Genomic DNA, 23,946 nt, shown 5'->3' with positions numbered 1-23,946 from the left:
ACACTCCGTAAAGTAGCTTGTTAACTATAGTTAGCGTACACGATGCACCATAAAGGTTATTATCTAATTGTGGCCATCATAGCCATGTGCGGATACTTGAGCGCAAATTCCTCATTGAGCGACCAGTTACTGTAGTCGAGAGCATGTGGTTCAAACTCTGGGTTTAGAACCACATCCAAGGAATCGTTTCTAACCAGCAAAGGTTTCGAGTTCGGCCAGTTAATCGAAACAGAACGACCGTAGTCAATATCAAACTCTTCTCGAGTATACTCAACAGAGCCCGAAACCATGGCGTTGCGCAACTGAGGGAATGGCATGAAGTCGGTAAAGATTTGGTGAGGTGTGTTACTTTGGATTTCAGTCGGTCGAAACCATTCCGGTACGTCCTGGAGGGTTTTGAGAGATGGGGAAAGACGGTACTACTGTTGTAAGCAATCTGCTGCGTCCAATTGAAGATGGTAAAAGCAAAAAGAAGAGGAAGAATGCGGATGAGCATAGTATGGCAGAACTGACACGAAGTAGCCGATAGAGGAGAATATAGGCCCCTAACAATACATCCATCCCACAAAGACCGTCTCGCTTCAACATTTTGAATAAAATCCGAGATACAACGTTGTTCCCTTCTCCCACAAAAAGAAGATCGGGAAGGGATGGACTCAATGGGACGGGTGGCGTTTGAGGTTGAACGTGCGCTTCGATCACCGCATCGTAGACGGTATGCTCGAAGCAGTCTGCATACGAGGAGTGCACCCTTGGCTGACAGAGACAGGATGGGAGCACTACACCTCGATACTTGAATATGGTCGGTGGAGAAGTGTCTATGTGTGTATAGATAGTAGGAGGAGCTTTTGAATCATCCACAGAGATGGGGTCTCTGTTAGGTAATTCCCGGGTTTGGCGATAGGCGTTAAGCGTCGTTTGGTCTGCCCCCGTTTCTGACGGATGCAACGCCGAAGTAACCAATTGCACGCTATCCTGAGCATACGGAGAACAAGAATCGTTACTTTCAGGCAGACTGCCTATTACGACAGGCGAATGATTGAGCTCCCTTGATACCACGCTGCAATCCGCTACCAAGAGACTTCGATCTGTGTCCCCATACAGCTTCGGGGGTGCTTGTCCGCCGTGGGCCTGATTTGGCGTCAGACTGCTAGGACTGGAGCTGGAGCTCGAGTCTCCTCTCGTACCTGCCATCCTGCCATCTTGCGGGGTGATAATATCCACCGGCAGGGACACTGAAGGGGATTGGGAAAGATGAGTGCTGGGATGTGTATTGTGCAGAGTGTTCATCCCATCCAGAATCATGGCCATGGTTTTCTGGAGGCTGTCCATCTGCCGTTGGATTTTCTGGACATCGGCCTGGATCTGAATTAATCGGTCCTTGTCCGTCTCGCGTTTGATTCTCTGTGATTGCTTGTCTAGCTCTCTCTTTCTTTCCAGTTGTTTTGATGTCCGGCGCCGGACCGGTTGCTTCGGACTGGGGTCCATCTCCATGGGCCGTGGGAGGATAAAACCGCAGGGCAAGAATCTATTCCAATTGTCGAACAGCGAGATGGACGACATCGTCCGGTTGAACACATGGGCTTTTATGGTAGCGCTGAGTCAGCACTCTAAAGGACCAAAAGGAAGAACGGACGATGTCGTCCACGAGATAGCAGCAAGGATCATTACCAAAAGTCCCGGAATATGTATTCCGCATAGCCATTAATTATACTGAATGAAGTGCGTCCAACCTGTTATGCACCTTTCCGAGGGCGATACGGGCAATCGGAACTCAGAACCTCAATGGTCCCATCGCCGTTGCACTATTCTCTTCATACGGTGCCATTCGAGCGCATATTCCTCCTGTGCCGCATCCAAGTCCCTGACCCAGGACTTGGTTTGCGAAAACTCGATGTGCTAATGGGCCAATTTCTCGCATATTATCGCCAAAACTCCGCCATGTGGTGTTTAATTGGACAGTTCCATTAACTTTTGCACCTCCAATACGTTCTGGAGGTCATGTTATTCCGGATTTCCCCAGTTTCTGTAGATTCATACTTCTTCGCATCGTATTAGGCTAGACTAGAAGTAAGCTTACAGACCAAAACATGCGTAAAAAACAGGCATTATTCAGTAGTTTTATGAGCGCCAAGCCTGTATTTATGTATAGAAATGGGCTTAGTTGGGCTTTGAGGGCCCAACTCGGCCCATTGAGGTCTCGTGGCAGCGGCTTGGACGGAAACTCGAGTCAGCGTCGGCCTCCGAGAGTGCGAGGCCGAGAGCTTCTGCCTTTTTATCCCAGCCCCAACCTCAATATTTAAATCCTGTTTTATCTTTTTTTTTAAAAAAAAAACTACTTGAATAAGGATATTCTGTTAAACCGCCGTTCACTTTCAATCGCGTCAACAATGCTTACTCTTTATATCGCCTATACCGAACCAGTAAATGGTGCCGATCCAACCACTCCAACTCTGACACAAGAACAGGTCTGGAACGGCATCAAATTGAAGGCTAGATGCCCTGAAGCATTTATCCCATCTTTCGATGACTCTCGTGTCGTTGAAGAGCGTGAAAATGGCTGCGTCATTGTGAGAGATGCTCATGTTTCAGCGGATCTTCACGAGTCTCCAATGGCAGGGAAATGGACCCGCGAGGAATGCAGATTACATGCACCGGTAAAAGTAAGTGTCTCACCCCAAGAAGCTTTATCAATCACTTGAGCTACTTGAGCTACTTGAGCTTTTTAACATCACAATTTGTTATTATTGTCTAATCAGAGGACAGACCTGCTTCACCCTTCCAGGTGGATCTATAGTCGAGAATATTATCGCCAGAGGGCCGGATCAGACTTTACATCTCACCTTCACATACGAATGGCACCTGCCAGGTATTGAATCTGGAACAAATGAGGCCAAGAAAGCAGAGGATGATCACATGAAAATTGCAGTATCTTCAGTTCAGGGGACCATCCAAGCAATGAGGAAAATGGCACAGGAAAACAGAATATGAGTGGAGCAAAATGAACCTAGGAGCAAAACCTAACACTAGATTTTTGAGAGCCAAAACAACGAGCGTTCCTGAAAATAAAGCCCCTTGGATATTGTTATCCATAACTGTAGAGTAACCCTATAGCTCCGGGCTGGTGGGGTGATATCTTCACTTTCAAGCTACTTGGGACCTCTCATGTCAACTTCAACCAGAACTTCAGGCACCTTGTCTAGGCCATTCAAGGATGTCAAACGGTTCCAGCATGTTAATAGCCGCTGGCCTCTGTAAAGTAGATATAGCAACTTTCCTTTCGTCCCCGTTATTATTATCTTGATTGCCTCAACATAGGGCTTCTTTCCAAAATCGCCCGAAGTCCATACAAACCAGATAACCGAACAGGTTATCATAAGTGGTCTTTTTGGTAAGTGCTTGCATTTTATCATAGATTTAGCTTAGTGGACTCGGAGTGGACCTTCGGGGTCCATTTGGGTCTTGCGCCTTTGCTCTGTATATGACATTATACTAGATGGGATAAATTACAACTTGACATCTCCACAAGTTAGGCTATATGGAAATTTCCTAATAGGTTAATGCTTTTTAGCATATATACATGGTTGTTGGGATTGGACTAATACTCATCCACTTTGAAAACTCTCCTGATCCACGATTTCTTTGCAGCAATCGAGGCCCTCGCTACTGCAGTTTGGCTATCCTCCGGTACACCAGGCATCTGCATCTCGAAACCATGAAATGCCCCCTCCAGACATGAAGCTCGGTAGAGACGCCGCACTTCCACAAGAGCGACGCGTACGCAATCGCCTCGTCCCGAAACACCTCCGCCTCACCCACATCAATAAACGTTGGCGGTAACCCCGTCAGGTCCGTCGCACGCGCAGGTGCAACCATGTAATCAACTTGCGCCCATCTGTCTTTTCCAAGGACACAGTCCCATGCCATCTGGTTGGTAACCCCACACCACGGTCCGACATGCTCAAACTGCTTCGCCGACACCGTCTGGCCCCGGTCATCCAGCATAGGTGCAATCAGCATCTGTGCAAGTAGGTTTAGCGTTGGGTGCTGGCCCTGCCGTGCAAGCAAGGAGCATCCTGCTGCGATGGGACCGCCGCCGGAGACGCCCAGAATCATGATTGAAGTAGGGTCAATCCCAAGCTCGGCTGCATGGTCTGCTACCCAGACTAGTCCGGCGTAGCTGTCGTTCAAAGCCGCCGGCGCTGGATGTTCTGGCGCTAGACGGTATTCAACAGATATGGCGACAATATCAATACCTTCAAAGAAGCGGATTATACTGTCTATCGCGCTGAATCGGTCGCCGGCTATTTGGCCGCCGCCGTGAATAATATACACTGCTGGTCGGGAGCGGTTTGTGGATGACTTTCTGGTGAACATAGAAAGGATGACTGGGCCATCCAGCGAATCAACGACATATTCTGCGTGTTGCATATGTGGAACCCCAGCGAGGACGGTTTCGGCGGAGAATCCAGAGGTCACGGCTCGGATCTTGTCGATAGTATCGAAGAAGGAGAGATCGAGAGCATCAAGTTTGGGTTGAAGCGCAGGGTCGTACGGGGGCCGGAAAATCTCAGGGGGCATGACAGTAGACATGTCTCAATGGAAATGCTGGAGGATAGTTCAAGAGAGGCCCGTCCCTGGTATATGTATATAGACCATGAAAGATAGATTTGGAATTGCGCGCCACCTCCTGCATCCACTTCGAATACCAAACAAGATAGTATTGAGGCTTGGGTCTTTAACTCGGCAAATGAAGTGAATGCCTCCATACAACTCGAACCAATCATTTTCTTTTTATTGTGGACGACATCGTCCACCTCCCCGGTTGGACCCGCCAGTGTTAGAAATTCCCCGGAAGGTTGCACAATTGATACCTAGACTCAATGCATCTATCCAGACTGACCATTTGCCGGTGTCGGGTCAGAGGATATGGTGAGGGGCGAATATTAAGGGTATACGGATAGCTCAAGTGTCCGAACCGGGAAGGCTATGTGGATTGCATCTGGTGGCGACTAGTCAAGTACCCTCTGTATAAACTCGCAACGACTAAGCATGTCCGAAATAAAAAAAAATTCAAGTGCCACATATATTGCATTACAACAATGAGGCTCAATAAAGCCTATGAAAGTGCATATGGTGTGTTGTCGACTCTACAGCCGACTCTGCTTCTTGCATACATATATATGAGTTATGGTTTGACAAAAGGTAATATTATATTTCATCTAGATGTTTACCGGCGAAAGATTAACACAATCATAAGGCTTAGAATTCTTATTTTATTAGTTAGTGTCAGGGTTCTTAAAAAGAGGAGCGAGTGGTGCAGGAATATGTCCATCGATTGTAGTGAATGTACGTATTAGGATATGCATCGGCTTGACCAGTTTGTGACTACTACTATTGTACTCCATAGTCAATACATAAATTCATGCATTTAAATACATTAGACCATTAATAGTTGACATTGCATTCATCTGTTCAAGATATTCTATTGAGTGATCTATAGGATCTAGACTAAACCTATTTGGGAATATCCGCCTCAGGCAATGGAACTGAAATGCAAACTATGCAAACAAGTGGGCGGGATGACTCCGAGGCTTTTTTGTGCTCTTCTTTGATAACAAGATCGCGCGTTTCTTTGGTGCTATTTCTGGAGAAAGTGTCTGAGAACCTCCCCTGACCTCTCTCAGTTTACCTTCACCAACCCTGGACTTAACGTGTTGTTGACACATTGAAGGTAAAATAGCCCTGCCGCTTTCCCACCGGTGCTTCACGAGAACTAGTTCTTGCGACTCTCTTGAACGATAAAGAATTCGTTGCTAACCCTCCTTGCAGAAATGGCTCCCAAGCAGAAAGCCGGACAAAAGCCAAAGCCCAATGCGGCGGAGGAAGTGGAAGAGACATTTCAAGCTGTGGTAGGTCTAGCAGTTGGCAAATGGTTAAATGACTGTTCCTGCCAAAGTCCTTTCTGTGTTATATGTTTGCTAACTTGTGCCTTTGCTTAGGTGCTCGCAGATACCTTCGAGACAAGATTCGAGCCGTTCACCCGCGACAAGCCTCGTGTATGTCCCTACCGCAAAACATTCATGTCCCAAAATGCCGAAATTAACAAACGAATTTATCAGTGCCTTCTGCCGCTCGCAAATACGCCTTTGATCGAATACACCCTCGAATTTCTGGCCAATGCAGGCGTAGAGGAGGTCTTCCTCTACGCAGGAGCACACTCGGATCAGCTGGAGAAATACATCAAGTAGGCTTGTCCTAGCGACTCCCTCCGATACGGATGGCAGAGCTGACCTATATTGCTAGTGCATCAAAATGGAGGGCACCGTCTTCACCATTCAAGCAATTTACCTTCCTTAAGTCGACTTCGACCTCTGTCGGGGACGTTATGCGCGATTTGGACGGCAAGCACCTTATTACAGGAGACTTTATTGTCGTGAGCGGCGACGTGATCAGCAACCTGCCCATCGAGGGTGCATTGGCCGAGCACCGGGCCCGCCGAGCAATTGACAAGAATGCGATCATGACCATGGTTCTAAGAGAGGCTGGCCTACAGCATAGGACCAAGTCCACCTCAGTTTCACCGATTTTCGTCATTGACCCTACCAAGGACCGCTGCCTCCACTATGAAGAAATCGATCGTCATCCAGATGAAGAGCAATTATCTCGTCTGAACATTGACGCCGAAATTATTCTCAAAACTCCCGAACTGGATATCCGCCAAGACTTGATCGACTGCAGCATCGACATCTGCACCCCGGACGTACTGAGCTTATGGTCCGATAGTTTCGATTACCAATCGCCGCGGAAACACTACCTGTACGGTGTTTTGAAGGACTATGAGTTGAACGGCAAGACTCTGCATACATACATCATCAAGGACCACTACGCTGCGCGCGTGCGCAACCTGAAAGCCTACGACGCGATAAGCAAGGATATTCTCTCGCGCTGGACATACCCCTTGTGCCCGGATACGAACTTGCTCCCTGGTCACACGTACACACTTCGTAAGGGCAGCATGTACCAAGAAACCGGGGTGACCCTGGCACGCTCTTGCGTCATTGGGCGCCGCACAGTCATCGGAAAAGGCACTAGCATTGGAGACCGGGCAGAAGTCCACAACTCCGTGCTCGGTCGAAACTGTAAAATTGGCCGCAATGTCAAACTGGATGGTGCCTATGTTTGGGACGATGTTGTGATCGGCGATAACACAAACGTCCGTGGGGCGATTATCGCTGATGGCGTGGTTATTGGCAAGAATTGTGCCGTTGCCGCGGGAGCGCTCCTCTCCTATGGTGTGAAAATTGATGACAACATCTGGGTGGAGAGTGGGAAGCGTATCACGAAAACTCGGAACGATGGTGGCGTGGGCAAGAACGATCCCGCAGTTGTTGGCGAAGAAGGCGAAGGCTATGAGTTCATTCACGGCGAGGAAGAGGAAGATGAAGACGACGACATGAGCGTAGCCTCATCGGGACTTGGTATGTTGTTTCCGGGTGTGTCTCCTCTGGTCCAGATTACTGACTTTATGCCATCTACAGTGTACCGCATGCCCAATCTCTCACTCTCATCCGCCTCCATTTCAACACTCTCATCTGAAGTCTCTAATACCTCTTGGGCACGATCTGAGCGGAGCAGTTTCTCCGCCGACGAGGATGCAGACAACTTCCACCACGACGCCTCAGTCAGCTTATTCGACAGTCTACGTGAAGGCGTGGCAGCAGACGTCGTACAGCTCGAGCTGGTCACGCTGCGCATGAGCGCAAACGCCTCGGACAACCAGGTCCGTCGCGCTATCGTGACATCGTTCATGAAGCACATCCAACAGCTTATGGAGGGCGGCAAGGGTGCCGGTCCAGCAGTCAATGGGGTTTTCACAGCATACAAGGAGGTGGTTGAGCGCACTCTATTCGATCGCAACAAGGAACAGAAGAACGATCAGGTGGATCTACTGCTTTCACTCCAGCAGGATCTTATTCATCGTAACAAGGGTGATACCGTCCTTCTCTTTACTGCCAAGTCTCTATATGAACTTGACCTTATCGAGGAGGAGGCTTACGACCAGTGGTGGAACGATGAGCGCTCTAGTAACTCCGAGGAAATGCGGACTGTCCGCAGTCAGACCCAGCAATTTGTTGATTGGCTCGCCGAGGCAGAGGAGGAGAGTAGTGAAGAAGAATCCGAGGAGGAGAGTGATGATGAGTAGATACCACATGTTTTTATTAAAATTTCAATATGACGTTCAAGGTTCCTTGTTTTTACATAACTAACTAGTAGCTTCTTGTATGTATACAAGTTGTACTTCATAATTGACTTTTAGTCAGATGTAGACATCTTCATTTCTATATTCTCTATACTCTGTCAGTGGATGGAAGCCTAAAGAGGCTGGGGCAGTGGAATGATTATCTGAGTCAATGGCCTGAAAGAGGCTACGGGAGATATACATCAGCTGACCAATCTTGAAATATTTTTCTGATCTACGTGGTTATATTATGAAGATTTTTTTTTTAGTTTATAAAATTACGATAGAATTATAGACCTTCAAAAAAATAATACTCTTACGTACACTCTTACAAGTAAGAGTATCTCGAAGTCGAAAGGCGTCATTCCTTCGAACTGTTTGTTCCAAGGGCCTTCGGGGCCAACAGCCCGGAGATCTTACGCTTCCCCACTCCCCTCTATCCGTGCCCGTCACAGGTTTTACCCAGTGACGTCTGGCCCGATCTCCCACATTCCCCCTTGCCGGCATCTTTGCCGTTACATTCACCACGCCTCCAATAACGCGAAAGAGGAAGGCGGCTGAGGCGATTGCGGACGAGGCACTGCCAAAAGCCGCCCACGGCTCCCGGAAATCCGCTTCTGCGTCCGACCCACGCTCCCACCAAAGCCAGTCTACAACCACAATAGAATCCACAGAGGGGGAAAGTCCCGTCAGTTCCGGTTCGAAAAAGAGACTCTCCGCGACACCCACCACCGCCAGTATGGACTCTGACGATGAGTTCATGAGCGACGTCTCTAGCCAGGATGATTTCTTGGGTACCCAGGGTTCTGATGACGAGAGCCTAGGCGAAGGTGCGTCTGTGTCCGTCTGATATTTCATTTTTGAGTGTCCGTCTACGTCTAGAGTATGGTGACTAACAAGCTGTGTCTTGAGAAGCAGACTTCGATGATCTCGACGCCGGGTTTTCGGACGATAAAGACCTCATCAAACATAAAAAGAAGCCATACGAAGTCGAGTTCAAGGTTCTAGATCCTCCAGATATAGATCATGAACAGCTTGGTCAAGTCAACGAGGTTTGCGCCATCCTTGGGCTACCGCCTGAGTCGGTGGCGATCTTGTTGCGGTTCGGGCGGTGGAACAAGGAAAAGTTGATCGAGTCCTATATGGAGCATCCGGAGGAGACACTGGAGGACGCTGGTCTTGGGTCGAACTTTGAGGGAACCGCGAAGACCGAGCGCGTCCCGGGCTTCACGTGTGACATCTGCTGCGAGGACGGGGATGACCTCGAGACGTACGCTATGCGCTGTGGTCACCGATATTGTGTTGACTGCTATAGACACTACTTGGGACAGAAAATTAAGGAGGAAGGAGAGGCTGGCCGAATCCAGTGTCCAGGCGATGGCTGTAATCGCATCGTGGACTCCAAGTCGCTGGATCTGCTCGTGACAAAGGAGCTCCAAGGAAGGTGGGTGTTCTATTCTGCAGGCTGCTTTTAGATGAAAGTGAGAGTTCGCTAACACATGTCTCACTACAGGTATCGAGAACTTCTAACTCGGACCTACGTTGACGATAAAGAAAACCTAAAATGGTGTCCAGCACCAAACTGTCAATACGCCATTGACTGTGGGGTAAAGAACCGTGATCTCCGTCGCATAGTTCCAACAGTGCGATGTTTTTGCAAGCACGAGTTCTGCTTTGGCTGTTCCCTCAGCGACCACCAGCCTGCGCCATGCACGCTGGTCAAAATGTGGTTACAGAAATGTGAAGATGACTCCGAGACGGCCAACTGGATCTCGGCAAACACCAAAGAGTGTACCAAGTGTAACTCGACGATCGAGAAGAACGGCGGCTGTAACCATATGACTTGCCGGAAGTGCAAGTATGAGTTCTGCTGGATGTGTATGGGCCTCTGGTCCGAGCATGGCACGAGCTGGTATAACTGCAACCGATACGAAGAAAAGTCAGGCGCAGACGCCCGCACTGCTCAAGCCAAATCGCGTTCATCCCTGGAGCGCTACTTACATTACTATAATCGGTATGCGAACCACGAGCAGTCTGCCAAACTCGACAAGGATTTATACCTGAAGACCGAGAAGAAGATGACTAGCCTTCAGTCGCAGTCTGGTCTATCCTGGATTGAGGTGCAGTTCCTAGACACCGCGTCGCAGGCCCTGCAGCAGTGCCGCCAGACCTTGAAGTGGACTTATGCATTTGCATTTTACCTTGCTCGCAACAATCTGACTGAGATTTTTGAGGATAACCAGAAGGATCTGGAGATGGCCGTTGAGAGCCTCAGTGAGATGTTCGAAAAGCCAGTTGCCGAACTGGCAGAACTTAAGGTTGATATTCTGGACAAGACTTCTTATTGCAACAAGCGCCGGGTGATTCTATTAAGTGACACGGCTGAGAACCTGAAGAATGGTAAGTGTGAACTTCACATGTATTTTCCCTACATTTCTAACGCGTGTTGTCTAGGAGAGTGGTCGTTTAACATTGAGTGGTAAATCACAACCCACCCGAACCCTCCGCTCGCCGTAGACTACGGACGAGATCTTGACGACGTGAACGACATCTATTTCTTTCCAAGAAGTTTCAGCATACCTTTTCCTTTCCCTCCACCGCCCCTAACACTTAAGCCATTCACCCTTGCACTGGTTTCGCAGCAGCAAAGGTCGTATCCATCCATCCCTAGGGCTGACACGGGCCTATGCCCCCCCCTCTTCCCGCTTCCTCAAGTTACGTCGAATTGCGTGCATGTATCCTCATTTGACGAGGGCTTTTCTTTTGGAGTGTGCTTTCATCACGTATTCCGTATTTTCTCTTTTCCATTGCCTTGAGTTCAGGCGCAGCGGCATTCTTTTAACAGAATTGATTATTTTCAGATGGTATAATAGGCAGATAGCAGTGAAGTCCTCCCATTCAATGCATTCTTCCTGCGTAATGAGTGGAAGGAGAACAGGGACTCTGTCTATGTACGCTTCTATATAATATAGAGCATGATATACAACATCTACCGCGTTCGATCTATCCCTTGACGATGGAGTGTAAGATTTCCCCCCGAGAAACAGGGGGTCCTCGCAGAATCCGCGTCAATATAGACCAGATGAGTTTAGTTCGCGGCTTGTAGTCCCACCGGGGCTCGGCATGCCCCAGTGAAAACCCGCGTGTTCTGCTTTCTGCTTCGCCTCCCAAGTTTGAAATGAGAGCCAAGCCTTAGAAGTTAATAATTGATAACTATGAGATGTAGTTAATAGTTATGAACAATATACGCCTATTTATGGAGTAAAAAGGAGACGTTTATGTAAGTTCTTCTAGAAAAAAAAAACCCCGTTCTGGAAGACCAGGAAGCCGAAAGCTCCACTCAATAATAAGATGAGTTAGGCGAAATGTGGTCAAGGGCGAACGATGGCTTATTAGGGGGGTCTTATCAGATTGATAAAATCAGGTACCAATTATGTACCTGTACTGTGGTTGCTACACTGTAAAGGTACTGGTATGGTACTTTACATAAAAAAGGCGAAGGACCAGGGTCTAAACTCCGTCATCGGATGTTTCGGAGATATGTTATTGTGTATTGGTATTTGTACTGTGTTTGACGTTATATGCATGTGTCATTATTCCGGAGATATACTGAGTACAAATTACAAATTACAAATTACATCTACGGAGAATGTTGTATGTAGTTCGGCCTTTCCAAGCGGTAGTTCCGAGGCATGGATGAGGGTCTAGCCACCAATTCTGAATAAGCATGTACAGATTCTAATTCTAAAGGGATTGAAGTAAGGAGAATATGGATATTGTAGAAAATAGTCTCTAACAGTCAAAAGAATAGAAATAATAAGGATTTACTCTGTATAACTATATAACATAGTACATAGTTAGTAGATGCATAATAACCAACCTGGCAAGTCCGTGAATAATTTCCCTAGCGCCGTTTTCCGCTCCAAAACATTTCCTCTCCAGGTTATTCCGTTTTCTTTTCTTTTTTTTTGTTAAAAAGAAAAAGAAAAAGAAAAGAAAAGCTTTACTTTTTCTTTTTCATTTTATTTTGCTTCTTCTAATCTTCATTTCTTCTTTTGTTCTTCCAATTGATTTGTTGTTGGTCTTGTGCCTGTGTCTCCGCGGGATCTCCAATCCAATCCCCCGTTTATCTATCTCATCTTCTACCTTTTCCTTTCCTCCACCTTCGCCACAGCAAACCACCTCCCTTCCTCTCCGCTCGAATTCTTCATCTGCTACAGCTGCGCCTTGAGCTAGCGGAAGCTCCATGGAGGCTTCCGATCAAATCCCCGGACAGGAATTCGAGTATGTCGCTCTCTGATGGATTTTTTTTTTCCCTGGCAATCGGGCATCGGGATCGCTGGAAATGAACACATCGACCAACGCATCTTATATTCTGGTGATATGATACACTCCAGCTATTACTCGATTGTCCTTGTTGAACATCCTGACTTTCTTGTTCGCCCGGTTGTCGCTCTGCGGAGTCCGATTTTATTGCCGAAACTAATGCGAACCGTTCTGCCTTAGCTACGAAGCCCTTCCTTCCAACTATGGCCTCGGCCGGAATATGCTAGCTGGTGCTTTCGCGGGGATAGCAGTATGTTTACATGGATTGTTGGGGATGTTTGTGAGGATTTTTGGCTGATTAAAATAAAAGGAACACTCGGTTATGTACCCTGTTGACTTGCTCAAGGTAAGCTTGACTTCTAGGTTGAAGGCCTTGGAAATAGAGGGGAAAGGATTGAGCGCTGACTATTTGGCCATCGCTAGACTCGCATGCAAATCTTGACCCCTTCAACCGGCGGACTCTACACCGGATTGACCAACGCGGTCTCTACAATCTATCGAGTTGAGGGCTGGCGGACATTATGGAAGGGAGTCTCGAGTGTGATTGTCGGCGCAGGTGTGTATATCCTAGAAAGCCCTGAGTTGAAAGACTCAATTCTGATTCGTGACGATAGGTCCCGCCCACGCGGTCTACTTCGGTACATATGAGATCGTGAAGGAAATGGCTGGTGGTAATGTCGATGATGGACATCACCCCTTGGCTGCCGGTAAGATTTTCTGACAACTGTTGAATTGGTGATTTTTCTTCTTGTGCAACAACTGACCTGATTACCGTGCAGCTATGAGTGGAGCGGCCGCCACCATTGCCAGCGATGCGCTGATGAACCCATTCGATGGTAAGTGACCCGTGTGAGGCAATGAAACCACGCCCAGCTAACTCAATTCTCTAGTCATGAAGCAACGTATGCAGGTTCACGGCTCAATTCACAAGACCCTGGCGCAATGCGCCAAGACCCTCTACCGCACCGAAGGTCTCCAGGCCTTCTACGTCTCCTACCCTACCACACTTTGCATGACCGTACCTTTCACGGCCACACAATTCGTTGCCTACGAGTCGATCTCGAAGGTCATGAACCCCAAGAATGATTACGACCCATTCACCCACTGCATCGCAGGTGGTCTGGCCGGTGCCTTCGCAGCTGGTCTTACCACTCCCCTTGACGTCGTGAAGACGCTCCTTCAGACCCGTGGCCTCGCAGAGAGCGAGGAGGTGCGTTCTGCAAAGGGTCTGTTCAACGCCGCTGCCATTATCAAGCGCCGGTTTGGTTGGTCTGGCTTCCTGCGTGGCATGCGCCCTCGGATTATTTCCACTATGCCGAGCACTGCAATTTGCTGGTACGTACCATTCGTACCATTCTGAGACTCGATTTCTCTCAATATTTGATTGAACATCTACTGACTTCTTTTCCAGGACATCATATGAGATGGCCAAGGCATACTTCAAGAAGCACCTCGACTAAAAGAATCCCTGATCCTCTTGCACGGCCGCTCGCCATGGGTCCCATTCACCATCGCCGATGGACCTGCTACTTGTTCGATATACCACGTTTGTGTGGGCGCCATATAATCTTTTTTTGATATCTTCGGGCGACATGGGTCTGTTCTTTTACAATATGTTCTGGATTTGAGTGTTGGGCGGAGCCCAACAATTCCCACCGTGGCGCATCTTGGGCCAGCAGAGCTCGTGTTTCGATCTTCTTTGCATGTTTTAGGGCTTTTTATGAAAAGCGTTTCGGCAATGTATAGTTTTGGGGAAAACGGGATACGGCCACTTTCGATTTCGGAGATTAAATCTGGAGCTTGTACTTTTCTTTTTTTTTCTTTCTTATTGGATTCTTCGATACTCTCTTCCATTCGATGTGTCCTATACTGTGACCGGCGTTGGAGAAACCTGTTGGTTTTGATTTCTTTTGGTTTGAGAGGGATGGGTTCTCTTGTGGCATCACGATAACTTATATTTTCTTTTTAGTATCTTGCATGTACCCCATAGACGTGAGGAAATTTAGAGATGATGTCTGAGATTACTATTTTAATTGATTTGTATAGAAATACATCCAATACATTCGTTTATGTAGTTCAACTGGACGCATGCAGTAACTCCCGAATCAACGACGTCACGCGAAAAATCCTCCCCCTCCACCTGCGGGAGATCATCGCTTTCACCAACTCCACCAACTTGTTGTGAAATGGATGCAGGCGGGCCTGTATATTCCTAATGATCCGCCCACGACCTGCGTCTTCCTTGCAGAAGACATACGACGAGTGTTATCTCGCGTGCTCCACCGCTGTGTACTTTGAGGGCCAGGTAAGTCCACTAGTTCGACACCAGTTTCCCAAGGCTCATTTTATTAGAACAACGAAGAGGAAGCATTGCGGTCCTGGAGATCTGCCCTTGAGACTATCTACCATCACAATGCACGTCGTGTACCGTCAAAGTATACCCCGAAATCTGAAACCGAAAGAGCCCTGCAGGACTCCATCCGGGCGCTAGAGGTTCAATGCCGAGAACGGGTCGATCTACTAGGCGCTCTGCAAGAAAGCAGGAAAGAATCCGCAGAGGCAAATGGACGCAAGGCAAATAACAGTAAAGAGAGCGCTACCCTTGTCAAGGGCAGGCCAATTCCAAAAATACCGCCGCCATCGTCTTCCAACACTCCCGGTTGGATCGGAGATGGAACAATCCCTGCCGTGGGATACACCGACCTTTCCAAACCAGCAGCCATACCCGGCCGCCCTACGCTGCCGACGAAACAAAGTCATGACTCGCCGCCAGGTTATGACGAGGCTGGACCAGCGACCCTGTCAGCGGCTGGAACGCCTGCATTGCGCGTGCACTCAAACTCTTCAGGCAAAACGAGATCGCGTGGCTCCAGTCCCGAGCGCCGGAAACCCATGTTGACAACTTTGCGCAGCAGCGACGGTAAGAGGAATGGTAAAAAAGTCAAGGTTGCATCAAAGAAGAAGGACTCGAGACCTGCTGCCTCCACGGCTGCGGGCTTAGCATGGGGTAGTATCTATCGCTCTGCATCGGGTGAGAAGCCTGTGAGCGATGCGGCTCTGGTCTCATCTCGCCAAAGCGCCGCCAATGATCCCAGTTTCCGCCGAGAGGCAGAACCAAGAGCTAGTTCTGGGGATGAGCCTCCGCAGCCGAGAACTCGCGTTTCCCGAGATCATCTATCCGCGGACCGAATTCCTGCTGCCCATTGGCGAGAGCCTCCTCGTTCGTCTCCGAAGAGATCTTCGCCCAGACCGTCTACTCAGTCGCCTAGTCAACTGCCGCCGCGGGGACCTCGACCTTCACCTTTACCTGAAAGCCCTAAACTACAACATCCTCATTCAATGTCCATGCCGAACCCGGCGGACTTTACACCACCTAGACCATCCGTCAAACCGAAGCCCGTGGCCTTGCGATCTTTCCAGCCGACAAGCCATCCAATACAAGCTACTAAGTCTGAGAATTCTTCTCGGAGTCTGACGCCTCGGCTTGGCCGTGAAGTAAATTCTTCCAACACTAAATCACGGACAACATCTGCTCCGAGGCCTCCCACAATTGGCGAAACGGCCCGTGTTTCTCCATCGTCTGCTAGCGGGGATGATTTCCATCGCAGTGTCGACCGGCTGGCTATCTCTCAGGGGAATAGTGATGGTGCAATACGGCGCAAAGCCCCACCAGTCAAACGGCAAGAGACACCAACACCACTGTCAAGCGAACCAGAATCTTCAGATCAGCGGACCACAGCAAGCGACGCAGAGGACGAAGATGAGGAAGAAGACAGTGAAAACTTGAAAATCATGGAGAAATTGCCCAGGGGCATTGATCCCCAGTCAGCAAAACAAATATTAAACGACATCGTAGTACGCGGTGACGAAGTACATTGGGACGACATAGCAGGCTTAGAAGGAGCCAAAAAGGCCCTCAAGGAAGCAGTCGTCTACCCATTCCTCCGTCCGGACCTCTTCTCCGGTCTTCGCGAACCAGCCCGCGGAATGCTCCTCTTCGGCCCCCCAGGCACAGGCAAAACGATGCTCGCACGAGCAGTAGCCACAGAATCACAGTCAACCTTCTTCTCCATCTCCGCATCAAGCCTAACATCCAAATGGCACGGTGAAAGCGAGAAGCTCGTGCGCGCCCTCTTCGGGCTCGCCAAAGCCCTCGCCCCATCCATCATCTTCGTCGACGAGATCGACTCCCTCCTCTCTGCCCGATCATCCGGCTCAGAGCACGAGGCCTCCCGTCGCTCCAAGACTGAATTCCTCGTTCAATGGTCTGATCTCCAGCGCGCAGCCGCAGGCCGTGAACAAACAAGCCGCGAGAAGAAGGAAGGTGATGCTAGTCGTGTACTCGTTTTAGCGGCCACCAATATGCCTTGGGATATCGATGAGGCTGCACGTCGTCGCTTCGTCCGTCGCCAGTACATCCCCTTGCCTGAACATCATGTCCGCGAGCAGCAGATACGCAATCTTATCAGTCACCAACACCACGAGATGAGCGATGCAGATATCCAGGTCCTGGTACAAGTGACAGAAGGTATGTTGTTTCCTTTCTTGTATCCCTTTTTTCCTTTCCTTTCTTTTCTTTTCTTTTTTTCCTTTCTGGTTCGTCTTTCTGATTGATATTCCCAGGCTTCTCCGGCTCAGACATAACAGCCCTCGCCAAAGATGCGGCCATGGGTCCCCTGCGCAATCTGGGCGAGGCCCTCCTACACACACCGATGGACCAGATCCGCGCCATTATCTTCCAGGACTTCGAGGCAAGTTTATATTCCATTCGGCCTAGTGTATCCCACGACGGCCTCCGGAAATATGAAGATTGGGCCAGAGAATTCGGCGAGCGAGGCGGGTAGAGTAGATTTGGATTTTCTTCATCTTGGACTTTTTTGGTTCTGCTCTCTTGCGTCTATTTGACTGTCTCTTGGGTTGTTCCTCTATCCTCCTTGTCGGTGGGGACTTTGTATGTTCGATACGATTATAGGAATGGAATATCGACTCTTCTTTTCTCTCTGTTCTTTATAACCTCTTCCTGTTATGGATGCTGTGTGTCTGTTCTGTCTCTCTATGGCATCTGGGAAATTCTATGTTGTAAATGGCCAAATGTGTGTGTTAGATCTACCTGTTAGTTATAGATTTAGATCGCGACCAGCCTCATGCATCTCATCAACTTGATAGTACTGAACCAGTATTAACCGAATCCCGGGGCTGTCATATCATCTGGAATATAAATGACTATTTAGTTCAGCAAGTCACTTTGGATGCAATGAAACCAAAAGACGGGAGTCAAGCGTCTTCCTGCGTCCTAATAGGGTCCCCAGTCACTTCTAGTGCGAAGCTAAAAGCGCTTAAAACTTAGAAGTTATGGGGCTATGTAACTAGCTACAGGTTGGGGTTTTCATTGTACATTTAGACATGTATTAAGTACAACCTGTATAGGGAATAAGTTATATAGATCAACTCAACAACACCCGGATCTCCCCTGTCGTTCGAGGGAACAACGATCTCAAACTCCATTGTTCACCATCGCTCTCTTCATCATCATTCTCGCTTGCTTCTATCTTACCATCGGATTTACCACTTTGGCCACTAACGCTGGTCCCGGTTCCAATGGCCACATTCACAGTTCCGCGTGCTTCATCAGCGGCAATAATCATGCCTTCGATGAACTCGAAATCACGGCAGAATGCCTCAACTGCATCCTCGGTGACGCTCTGGATAAGGGAAAGGCTTTGTACACGCTTTAGATTATCGGTTGCGTCCATAAGTGCAGATGGGAGGAAGTCGTCGAGTTGTTGGCTGGATGTAATCAAAGACTCTGGTTGGAAGGCTGAGAGACTGGTCAGGTCGGCTAGTTGTGGTTTCTGCTGGTCTGACTTCTCGGTCTTATCTTCGGCGGTATCTGAGAAAGGCTCCAGGGCCTCTAGGAGCGTTTGGAGACCTGAGGAGTCGAGGAGGAATTGATGTTGGGTGTCGAGAAGATCGCTGCGTAGGGTTGATAGAGCTGCGGAAATGGGAGGGACGTGTGTGGAGCTGGCGAAGGGGAATGGTGACACAGCAGCGCGGGCTGCAAGGAGAATATTGGTGCGGTAAATAGACTGCGCTGTGGTGGTTTGGAGTTCATCGGATGAGGATCGGGCTAGTGTCAAGAATGGATCGAAGGCGGCCCGGAGGACAGAAGTGAACGGGTTTTCGTTGTTCGCGTCTGCGGATGAATCTTCTGGCCCGACGGAAGTCTCATACGTCTTCATCAGTAATTCTAGGCTTTCCAATGCATCTAACAAGAACTGTGGAGGTGACAAGTCGTCTGGCGGAGTCAGGGCAATATTGTCGCCCGCCAAAGCGCTGATTTGGTCGCGCATCAGAGTCTCAAAGTGGCTAAGAGTGAACTTCTCCAAGCTCTGGATCAGGTCAACTAAGTGCGATTGTGCGCCCACTAGTTTGGTGAAGGTTGTGCGGTAGAAAGAGAGCAAGCTAACCACCTTGTAGCAAGTAACAGGGTCCTCATGGCTCTGAATGACGAGCTCTATTCTCTGTCGCAGTGATCGAGACACTCCAGTAAGGTCGCGGTTAACCAAGTCACTAAGTGCCTTTTGGCCATCAAAAACCATTTCTTGGTCTTCATCGATGCGCGACCAGGGCTCGCTATTCAAGCCGGCCTGGATCCCCCGAGCGAGTTCGTCCCCGTCATCAACAAATAAAGATTCGAGGGCCTCTCGTTCTGATACAGTTGTCGAGTGCACCCATGCAAGCATGTCACCAACGTATCGAAGTGGGTCATGCGCTGAGAACTCAATCGGTTTGACAGTATGATCACCGGCGCCGGGCCCATTGGCCCCGGAAACAGCGTCAGTCAGTGCATAGTGGAAAGCATCGGACAGCACATAGTCCCGTGCCTCTGCAAAGAAATCCAAACAGCTGTGGAATAGACTCGGGCGTTCTGCCAGCACCCGTAGAGCGCGGCGGATCGTACTGCTGATGCGAGGGTCCTCTAGATTCAGGGACCTGAATTCTTTCTGGACCCATCGGTAGAGTTTCTGGTATGCTGAATTGAGGTTCCGGGTGCTCAGTTCCATTACCGCCAAGCCCAGTCGCTGATTCTCGCCGCCGAGCAAGACCTCGCAATCGTGGTGCACTTGCTTGACACGAGCTAGTACGTCAAAGAACCGCTCGTCAACAGGCTCTTCGGCCGATGTCAAAACCAATAGATCCTCTTCCGGAACCAAGAAATGTTTCGAAAAGGCTTCCAATAGCTGTTGTTTGGTCTCGGTCTCTTTCTTCTGTGTCATCAGGGCGCTCGCTTCCTCGAGTACCGGCGTGGTATCCTGCTTTGCGAGGTTGATTCGTTTGCGCATATCGTCGCATGTCTGGTTAAGGGTTGAGACCACTGTTCCGATCCGTCTCAATTGCTGTGATTGCCATTCGAATTAGACTTCCGGGTCCCAATCTCTAAAGGAGCAATAGGAGTCTCACCTCTGCCACTTTCCCGAAGTCCTTGACAATCTCCGCATTGCAATCGACGACTTCTTTTTGCACATCTAGTCGTAGTTGCCGACGTGTTTCTGCAGTGTTGTGAATGCCCCTCAAGCTCAAAGTCTCGAGGGAGTCCCGAATGTCCGAGTCCGCATACGATGCCGACAGAACCGTTGTCAACCGATTGGTGAGGGCGGTCGGGCGCTGCGTTGGCGGGGACAATGGAGACGATGGAGTCGGTGTATTGGCGCCATTACTGGCGCTGCCACTTGTTGGAAAGTAGCTGGTCATTGTTGTTCGAGCAACGCAGCGGAGAGTCGGCGAGGGGAAGTAGAGGACAACCTCGCACTTGGCGCATCGACCGCCTTCGCGGTTATCTTATCGTCAACATATCACTCTATTTATTTTCCCCTCCTGATTTGTCTCAATTCGTTTATTTCTAGAATTGCATTACGACCCGATCCCATGGACAGTCCACTCGTTTCCCCGGCTAAGGCCCGCCAGGCTGCTATCCAAGCTAAAGATTGGGCGTACGTAAACTCCTGGCTCAATCGACAATACGCGCCCAAACCGGTCCCCAAGTTCGAGCGCAATGAAGATACCCTTCGCGTCCTCCTGACTCTAGCTGCAGCCAATGATGCTGCAGATGAAGAAGCCACTCTACAACATTGCGCGCGCGAAGATGCTGTTGATACATACAGAAGGCGGGAAGAGTTCGAACGCAAAGATCCCCACGAACAACAGAAAAATCAACTCCTTGATGAAGTCGAGATGTGCTTGGATGACAAGGGAAGATATGATCTAGAGGACCTTGCCGATTCCGCCGCAGCTCTGGGCAATACCTTAAATCCGAATCCCGGGGATCTAGGACAGTCGATTGTGGAGCTCACGGTTCAGGAGTTCGAGGCCCAGGAACAAATTGCGAAGGTCGACACATTGCATCGGTATCTCCAGAGAGAGCTGGCACGGTTACAGGCGGAGCTTGAGGAATTGAAGACCGATGTGGCGTATGAGACACCTTCCGATACACAAAGCTTGACATCGGAGTGGACACGCGGCACGAAAACACTTGCAATCAAGGTCGGGGAGTACCAAGATCGCATTGCCTCACTAGAAAAAGTTCAGCCCCGGGGGCCGACCATTGAGGAGCTGATTGCGGAGGAGGAGAACGTTATCCGGATGCGAGAGACGGTCAAGGCTCTGCAAGGCCGTGTGAGGGCATTCCATGATCTTCCCAAGGATACCCCAGGGGCACAGGCAAAGTATAAAGAACTAGAGCGTGAGCTTAGGCAGCTTAGGCGACAACAAGATTCAATGGCACTATAGGTGAGCGGTACTAAGGCCAGCTCTCTACATCTCTACATCCTTTGGCCTTCTACAATGTTTGCTCTACATAATGAATGAACTTATTTAGGAGAACTGTGTACTTTGCTTGAAGTAGAAGGCAATATAATATGTATACATATCTATTTGAGCCGGACTTCGGATTAACCACAACCTCCAAATTAGATAATGGTTCCTCCAATCAGCTTGGTTCCTAAGGCTCAGCTGCAGGTGATATTTCACGAAATACAGGCTGTGACACCCAATAGCCTCATGCTCTCGGTTCGTTCGATTCGCTTGATGTTATGGAGATGACACCATGAAGATATTCAGGTGCCAAGTCTGTAAAGCCTAAATATCACGTGATATAATGTATGTACCTAGGTACCCCACATCTCCAGGAATAACTAAGCCTAATTGGGAACAAACAACACCAGGCGGTCAAGAAGACTTGGCAGAACTACTCACCGTCTCCGTCGCCCGTTTGGGCATCAACTGACTGAGGTCGTCCCATCTTCGTTTGTTTCATTCCTCATCCTTTCGTTCTGACTCAGTATGTGGTTAAGATTTATGCTTCTTCATGCATTATCGTCTCATTCTCTCTGATCATCAACTGGATCATTATCTTGGTGACAAGACATTGACTTCATCGTTCTTTCATTTGCTATCATCCAAACTCCAACACACGAACCGGTTACACACCCGTTACATCTGTCTCATCAGCTTTCAATGACTGCATCGGACTCCCCTACCCCTTTGAACTGGGACTTCACTCCAGTGCATGACCTACTACGGTTGCCTATTGATGGCTGCACTGCGAGACCTAGTCGCCACAATGAATCTACAATCCCCTCGCTTGGTGAACAACCAGCTAAGGGCGACCCCCGTTACACCACCAATGGTAAGCTCGTGGATCTTACATCTAAGCAGAGTAACCCGAAGCTTGGTGACTTTGGTGCTCTTTGGGAGGTTTTCAACAGGGTCCCCGCTCCTGCAGGCGTCACACCAACTTTAGGGACCGCAAAGACCATCAAGTCTGAGCTGGAGAAGAAGGCTCGGCAATTGCTTGAAGAACTGCCTCCTACCTCAGCTGAAACACCGGCCAAGAAGGTCTCATTCTCTGGCCCCCTGGCATTGAAACATCTGTCCCCGTTTTGTCCAACACCTTTCGCATCATCAACAAGCCAAATCCCCGGGTCCTCGAGGACTCCGCCACTGGCTATACTTCTCATTCTTCTTCTCGCCCAAAAGCCCAGGCAACAGATATTCCTACTGATTTTGAGGGTCAATCATTCACTATCTTGAAGCGGCCATCAGGTCATCAGCCTTCTGGAACGAGTACCAATGTGAAATTTGGTATTCCACGAACCCCGCCGGAGACGATTGCTAGAGCCAGAGTTGGTGATCTAAGTGATACTCCCACGGCAAAACCCAAGTCTCGGTCTCGCAGAAGATATTCCCAGAATAACACATGCAACAATCTAATCACGTCGGAAGAAAGCGCTGGGCTTGAATCGGACACAAGCATTGTGTTCGATCATCCCGTTTCTGAGAAACCTGTGGCCATCCGTTTTGTCCCATCTCATGTCGGCACGCCTGACGCGAAGACTCGCCGTTATGATACCCCGCCGTCATCATTTGAGGATAATGACTGGATACTGAATGCCGACACCAACCAAGAGCTTGGTTCTGGAAGTGCTCGTGTGCGGTCTACCTTGCGCATATCGGCCGCGGACCGAAGAACCACCTTGATTACCAGACTCCTCGGCCACTTTCCCGCCTATGCCAAAATCGTGTCTCAAGTAGGGCAGATTTCGCAACACCGTACCATCGAGAGTATTGATTCGCTTCCCATCCATATCTTTGTTGATATGTCAAACGTACGTTTCAGTCCCCCCTAACCAAAAAGCTCATCTGAAGCTAATTCATCTCAGATAATGGTGGGATTTCACGATGCGGTGAAAACCTCGCGCAATATCCCTCTCTCCAGTCGAATCCGTCGCGTTCACATGTCCTTCGCAAACCTCTCATTGATCATGGAACGCGGCCGCCAGACCGCCAAGAGAGTCTTGGTCGGCTCGGATCGTCTTCCCTCGGTCGAAGAAGCCGAGAAACTCGGCTACGAAACCAGTATCCTAGAGCGTGTGCACAAGGCGAAGACCGTCACCCCCCGTCGCAATAACAAGTCCTGGAAAAACCATGGCTCCAGTTCTCAGGGTGCATCTAGCGGTCCTGAAATGGTCGCCGCCTCTGGAGAGCGATGGGTCGAGCAGGGTGTGGACGAAATTCTGCACCTGAAGATCTTGGAGAGCCTTTTGGACACGAAAGACCCAGCGACTATTGTTTTGGCGACGGGGGATGCGGCCGTGGCCGAGTTCTCTGGTGGATTCATGAAGATGGTTGAGCGCGCGCTGCAGCGCGGCTGGAATGTTGAACTTGTGAGCTTCTTGCAGGGAACAAGCTATGCTTACCGAAGGAAGGAGTTTCGGACTCGGTGGGGAGAACGCTTCAAGCTGATCGAGTTGGACCCTTATGTGGAGGAACTATTTGAGTGAATGGCGAAACCCGACTCCGCTCTCCAAGGGGACTGACTT

At 49.3% G+C, this 23,946-nt stretch overlaps 10 protein-coding genes across 10 annotated transcripts; 7 read left to right on the top strand and 3 right to left on the bottom strand.

The window, feature by feature from the left end:
* Window positions 1–59: 59 nt before the first annotated feature.
* Window positions 60–1,563, bottom strand: N7516_002379 (uncharacterized protein; the record flags this gene model as incomplete). The annotated part of the gene is made up of 2 exons (XM_057215099.1): window positions 60–419; window positions 1,057–1,563. 2 exons carry the CDS (start codon window positions 1,561–1,563, stop codon window positions 60–62), a joined length of 867 nt encoding a protein of 288 aa, XP_057076982.1.
* An 827-nt stretch (window positions 1,564–2,390) lies between these two features.
* N7516_002378 (SRPBCC family protein) lies at window positions 2,391–2,991 on the top strand (the record flags this gene model as incomplete). The annotated part of the gene is made up of 2 exons (XM_057215098.1): window positions 2,391–2,663; window positions 2,767–2,991. 2 exons carry the CDS (start codon window positions 2,391–2,393, stop codon window positions 2,989–2,991), a joined length of 498 nt encoding a protein of 165 aa, XP_057076981.1.
* Window positions 2,992–3,663: 672 nt separating this feature from the next.
* On the bottom strand, window positions 3,664–4,593 carry N7516_002377 (alpha/beta hydrolase; the record flags this gene model as incomplete). Its single annotated transcript, XM_057215097.1, has 1 exon — window positions 3,664–4,593. One exon carries the CDS (start codon window positions 4,591–4,593, stop codon window positions 3,664–3,666), a length of 930 nt encoding a protein of 309 aa, XP_057076980.1.
* Window positions 4,594–5,834: 1,241 nt separating this feature from the next.
* Window positions 5,835–8,206, top strand: N7516_002376 (translation initiation factor eIF2B catalytic subunit epsilon; the record flags this gene model as incomplete). Its single annotated transcript, XM_057215096.1, has 5 exons — window positions 5,835–5,912; window positions 6,003–6,059; window positions 6,123–6,247; window positions 6,307–7,481; window positions 7,542–8,206. The coding sequence occupies 5 exons, from the start codon at window positions 5,835–5,837 to the stop codon at window positions 8,204–8,206; spliced, it is 2,100 nt and encodes a 699-aa protein (XP_057076979.1).
* A 775-nt stretch (window positions 8,207–8,981) lies between these two features.
* Window positions 8,982–10,725, top strand: N7516_002375 (uncharacterized protein; the record flags this gene model as incomplete). The annotated part of the gene is made up of 4 exons (XM_057215095.1): window positions 8,982–9,072; window positions 9,161–9,686; window positions 9,756–10,642; window positions 10,697–10,725. 4 exons carry the CDS (start codon window positions 8,982–8,984, stop codon window positions 10,723–10,725), a joined length of 1,533 nt encoding a protein of 510 aa, XP_057076978.1.
* Window positions 10,726–12,488: 1,763 nt separating this feature from the next.
* On the top strand, window positions 12,489–14,028 carry mrsA (putative mitochondrial carrier protein; the record flags this gene model as incomplete). Its single annotated transcript, XM_057215094.1, has 8 exons — window positions 12,489–12,526; window positions 12,749–12,818; window positions 12,879–12,914; window positions 12,992–13,124; window positions 13,183–13,275; window positions 13,348–13,404; window positions 13,459–13,903; window positions 13,980–14,028. The coding sequence occupies 8 exons, from the start codon at window positions 12,489–12,491 to the stop codon at window positions 14,026–14,028; spliced, it is 921 nt and encodes a 306-aa protein (XP_057076977.1).
* A 639-nt stretch (window positions 14,029–14,667) lies between these two features.
* On the top strand, window positions 14,668–17,412 carry N7516_002373 (uncharacterized protein; the record flags this gene model as incomplete). The annotated part of the gene is made up of 3 exons (XM_057215093.1): window positions 14,668–14,873; window positions 14,921–17,096; window positions 17,192–17,412. The coding sequence occupies exons 1-3, from the start codon at window positions 14,784–14,786 to the stop codon at window positions 17,410–17,412; spliced, it is 2,487 nt and encodes an 828-aa protein (XP_057076976.1). The 5' UTR covers window positions 14,668–14,783.
* Window positions 17,413–18,012: 600 nt separating this feature from the next.
* cog6 (Golgi transport complex subunit COG6) lies at window positions 18,013–20,320 on the bottom strand (the record flags this gene model as incomplete). The annotated part of the gene is made up of 2 exons (XM_057215092.1): window positions 18,013–19,965; window positions 20,030–20,320. The coding sequence occupies 2 exons, from the start codon at window positions 20,318–20,320 to the stop codon at window positions 18,013–18,015; spliced, it is 2,244 nt and encodes a 747-aa protein (XP_057076975.1).
* Window positions 20,321–20,494: 174 nt separating this feature from the next.
* N7516_002371 (uncharacterized protein) lies at window positions 20,495–21,355 on the top strand (the record flags this gene model as incomplete). The annotated part of the gene is made up of 1 exon (XM_057215091.1): window positions 20,495–21,355. The coding sequence occupies one exon, from the start codon at window positions 20,495–20,497 to the stop codon at window positions 21,353–21,355; it is 861 nt and encodes a 286-aa protein (XP_057076974.1).
* Window positions 21,356–22,081: 726 nt separating this feature from the next.
* On the top strand, window positions 22,082–23,907 carry N7516_002370 (NYN domain-containing protein; the record flags this gene model as incomplete). Its single annotated transcript, XM_057215090.1, has 3 exons — window positions 22,082–22,462; window positions 22,537–23,232; window positions 23,287–23,907. The coding sequence occupies 3 exons, from the start codon at window positions 22,082–22,084 to the stop codon at window positions 23,905–23,907; spliced, it is 1,698 nt and encodes a 565-aa protein (XP_057076973.1).
* Between the last annotated feature and the right edge of the window lie 39 nt (window positions 23,908–23,946).

Source organism: Penicillium verrucosum (assembly GCF_028828655.1).
Source record: "Penicillium verrucosum strain IBT 35672 chromosome Unknown utg000001l_segment0_segment0, whole genome shotgun sequence".
Classification (NCBI taxonomy): domain Eukaryota; kingdom Fungi; phylum Ascomycota; class Eurotiomycetes; order Eurotiales; family Aspergillaceae; genus Penicillium; species Penicillium verrucosum.
Note: the sequence above shows the minus strand (reverse complement) of the source record. Positions and strands in the feature narration are given on the sequence as shown.